The sequence below is a fragment of the Perna viridis genome, chromosome 1 (assembly GCF_037379345.1).
Source record: "Perna viridis isolate PV_CMFRI_1.1 ecotype Kerala chromosome 1, ASM3737934v1, whole genome shotgun sequence".
Classification (NCBI taxonomy): Eukaryota; Metazoa; Mollusca; class Bivalvia; order Mytilida; family Mytilidae; genus Perna; species Perna viridis.
Genome location: NC_142445.1, coordinates 51,235,891 through 51,240,353, shown reverse-complemented (window position 1 = coordinate 51,240,353; position 4,463 = coordinate 51,235,891). Strand labels below are relative to the sequence as shown.

At 36.2% G+C, this 4,463-nt stretch overlaps 1 protein-coding gene across 1 annotated transcript; it reads right to left on the bottom strand.

Moving 5' to 3' along the window:
* Positions 1-1,597: 1,597 nt before the first annotated feature.
* Positions 1,598-4,151, bottom strand: LOC148629253 (uncharacterized). The gene is made up of 2 exons (XM_088547007.1): positions 4,034-4,151; positions 1,598-3,413 (listed from the first exon to the last, which is right to left on the bottom strand). The coding sequence occupies exon 2, from the start codon at positions 3,392-3,394 to the stop codon at positions 1,736-1,738; it is 1,659 nt and encodes a 552-aa protein (XP_088403133.1). The 5' UTR covers positions 3,395-3,413; positions 4,034-4,151; the 3' UTR covers positions 1,598-1,735.
* Positions 4,152-4,463: the final 312 nt, after the last annotated feature.

The following is a 4,463-nucleotide window of genomic DNA, read 5'->3' as shown; positions in this document are numbered from 1 at the left end:
GGATCTCAGACTCCATCTATTTCAACTTCATTTTTTAAGATTTGACCATATGCATGGTTTCTTCCGGTTATCCTCCAGTGGCTTGCAGTTATAATGGGAAGGACATGTGATTCAAGTCAACAGTAATTAAGTTTTTTCCTTGGTTGTCATTTATTCCTATCTGCAAGTCCTAATTTTAAGACCAGCATATTCAACATGTTCCATGAATTGTAGCTTCAGTAATGTGCATTATAAAGTTTGCTGGGGATTTTAGTTGTAATTAGAATAGCGGATATTTTCATCGAGTTCTTTTTGGACTTTGGACCAAATCTAGGTACTTGTAAAAGCTTTTGAGAATGTGAAATCGAACTATCTTTTAATTTTGTGGTTTGAAGGGTGTAGCGGACAGCCCTAAATAAACCTTTTGTGTGAGAAAACTCTAGACACATGCAAATAATTCGTGGAACCATAAACCTGTAATTAAATTTCACTGTAACCCTAAGTGGAACATTAATAGTGAACTATTGTTCTGATGTGGTATGGTCAACTAGGCATATCTTGTTGAATAACCATTATCCATCCAATATTTATTCCATTGCTTTAACAAGTACTGTGCATAGACATAATGACATTTTTGAGGAGGAACTAGTCAATGCATAAAAAATGGGAGCCGATGATGTTTGTGAAGATTGAGATTTCTTAAAGGAGCATTATTTCTCAATGCTCCCTCCATCTAGATTTCCGAAAAACAAATCGTTTAAGTCCAGCAGTTCTTTGTAGTGCATGTGCTTGAAAATGAGAAGAGCGAGTCTAGACACGATGCGTGCCCTGAAGTCAGCGGGCCTAATTATAAGATGAAATTAAAATTGGAACGAACTGGTTTATGAACATGAGTTAATTGTCCTAAAGTTTGTCATGCAATCATGACAAGGTCAAAACTGAAAAACAATCCTTATAATTTAATTTCTGATCGATTCCAGTCCAAATTAAGAACTGACCTCCAATCAAAACGTTATGTTGAAGATTCTGTGGATTAATCGATAAAGGGAGTGTAATTATAAGTCCCTGAATTAGTTAATAATAGCCTTTGTTGCCAAAACTGAGACATGCGAGAAAAATAAGAAGAGTTATTTCAAATCAAATTAAATTGTTAGTCGATATTCATAGTAGGATAAGTGGAAAGAGTCGAAGAAAGCCAAGATTTAACGAGTGCGTGGAACTTGTCCATACACGAGTTCAGTGTTCTAGACACGATGGCGTGATTATACGTTTATAATTTCTTCTGATGTCCGCACATTGAGCACAGCTGTGGCATTAGTTGTTCCAGGTTCAGTGAAAATTGTCTTCACCAGACGTAGTAAGTACCAGTCCATATAAAATTCAGACACTCTCCATATTAAAGTGATTCATGATGGAGAAGAAAAACCCACCCAACAAACATTGCTTTTTCAATCTACATATGCTATTTTTTTACTGAACAGTTGTCCTTGCCGTATTCAGATCTGTACTTTTGAGAAAATCATACATTTTTCTATCACTTTAAACCAACCAAATCGAACAAAGTCAAGAACGATAACTTCATTGCTAATTTCATGTACAATCTATATAAATTTTATCTCAAAAGCGCAACACCCAAATGAAAAACTATGACTGGTTATGTGGTCTGTAACAGATCCTGAATAAAAAATTAAAGTGAATTCCTGGGTTTTTGACATTCGTGAATCACCTCCTGTCTGATTTTTATAAAAACTGATACTTAAATGTCTAAGTCCAGTGAACTTTCATTACAATTAATGTCATAAATGGCAATAGAAATACAACTAGCATTAGCCACCATTAATCTGTCATGTCTTTGATCATACGATAGACCCATTGGTCTATATATCTGGTTTCTTTCTGTTCCAATGATATTTATGAAGATTCCTTCCTTATCTAAGACATGAATACTATTCGACAACCATCCAGCAACATAAATGTACCCACGTGTGTCCACTGTAATCCCAACAGGTCCCCGCAAGCTTTTTATCTCTTGCTGAAAAACGTTTTTCCCTTCGGAGGTTAGTGCAAACACTTTGTTCCGGTGGTAGTTAGTACAGTACACAATACCTTCAATGCTAGCACACATATAGTCTATTGCATAATCACTCTCAACAGTTCTAATGAGTTCCCCTGATATTTTCATAATAGACATCTTACGATAAGGTGCTCTTAAATATATCAGATTGTTTTGGCAAGTGACAGCATAAAAAGAAACACCGTGTTGTACTATTTTCTCGGGACTAAAATTATGTAAACCAATAATTTGTAAACCACCTTCCCTCAGTGTAACAACAGCTCGTGATTCGTCAAAAAGAGCAATGTCCAGGGGTTCATACTCCAATTCAAGCTGCTTATAAGATCCGTCAGCTATATCTAATAAATACAAAGTACGGTGTCTCATATCTTTCAGTAAAACTGACGAGTTAGATACAAAGCAGCCGCGGTTTACCTGTACATTGACATCAAAGTTAAGAGTATCAAAAGTAGTTTTTAACTTCAGGCTGCTGTTGCTAAAGTTTATATTGCGCGGTTCTTCGCGCCTAGTTTCTGGTGTTTCTGTGAACTGGTCATCTGACTGGCACAGTTCGACAACTGCACTTCTCTTCTTTGGTTTTAGCATGTCGTGTACATCATTCATAATGGTCGGTTTTGTGATTAAATGTCCTACTTTTGGGCAAGGTAGTCTTTCGTCAAACTCATGAATAAAGTCTGACCAAAGGAACTCTACGTCCTGTCTCTGTCGAAGGCTTTCGTTTTGGTCAAGGAAATGTTCAACATCTTTATGGACATGGTTGATTTCGATTACTCTCTGTAGAAACACTGCATCCAGAGTATTGTTCTGCAGGACGCGTAGTTCATCGTCAATTTGCATTAGTTTTTTCTGATGTAGACTGAGTTCCATTTCATCCGCTTCAACTCGGTGTAACAATACTTGGACTTCGCTGTCGACAGCCCTTAAAGCAGCCGATTCGATCTTAGCTAATTCTGTTATTATTTTCTTGTAAAACGCGCTGATTTCTTTCTTAATGCTTTCGGATTTCTTGTTTAGTAAGACTTTGTTATCAGATTTCTTTTCAATTGTTGAGGTTATAGCTTGTGTCAAATCATTGCTATAACACTCAATGTTTTTAAGCGTTACATGTTTGTTGATAGTTTTTAAAGCATTTGGCATCGGTACACTGTTACACTGACTATGGTGTGTTTTTGTTCCCCATGCGTTTGTTATTTCTCCGTGATCGGCACAAAACCACTGATCTTCGAAAGTTTCTACGTCTGCAGAGCCATATGCACGTTCTTCACTGGAAGACAATTCTTTACCTTCTGTACTGGCATCAATCAGTCCAAAACTTTCTACGTTATAAGACTCGTCTGCCATAATTTCGACACTGAAGTTTCTGGAGTGAGATAAACAACACAAATACTTGTATAAAAACTAATAAATATAAGAATTTCATGATAATACTATTTGAAATTTAATGTGTACCGAAACCACTAGGCACAAAAGACGGAGTAACAATAGCTTTAAAACAGGGCTTCTCTACTTTCCTCATGAGTAAATTAAACCAGGAAGTCGGTGTCACAGGGCCAACTTCAATACACTTTGTATATATATGAACCCAACGATCATGTTACATAGATATACTCTATAAAAACTGCACAGTCAGGTGGCAGATCCAAAGGGGTTTTCCAACCACGGAGCCCCACTTTTTGTTGGAATTTTTTTTTGTTAAGTTCGTGCACGTTTTGGCAAAATGAGCAAATAATAGCCTGGACCCTGGATCCGCCCCTGACAAATTGTGAACGATCGACACATTGCAAGATCAACACTACCACTATATACGAAATGTGCGGTGTATAGTTTAATTGGTATCTTAAATCCCTAAGCCCGTTCAACTTAGCAATGGCCTTTTTCGTTTTAACTGTTTAACAAGGAAAATAAAATATAATTTTAGTAATCATTTGTTGCCATATTCATCGCAAGAAAGTATGCGGCAAATATAGAAGAATAACTTACAGTCAGCACAACAGCATTCAAACAACAAAAGGCATTCGTAATGGTCATTAAATTCTTTCCTTGACGGAAACAAAGTAGAAAGATTATTTTCAAAAACTGATTCAGGTGTTTGGCGACATGCCTGATTAATGTGCTTTGTAGTGATTGAGTAATTGGCTTATATTAACCTTCGTTCTGAACTTTAAACTTATTCTCAAATGCGTAAATCTAACTTGCTGATTACAGCCAGTATATTGTAAAAAAGATTAGTACTGATGTATCCCATAGAAGTCACACACATAATCAAGGCATTGCACGCTCGAAGATTGTTCTATAGAAAAATGAAAGCAATAAAACGGTATAAAAAGTTATAATGCTATCATTAATAAAAAAAAATAATGTTCAGCTTCATTCATGAGAGTAGCCCATTGACAAAAGAATGATAATCCAA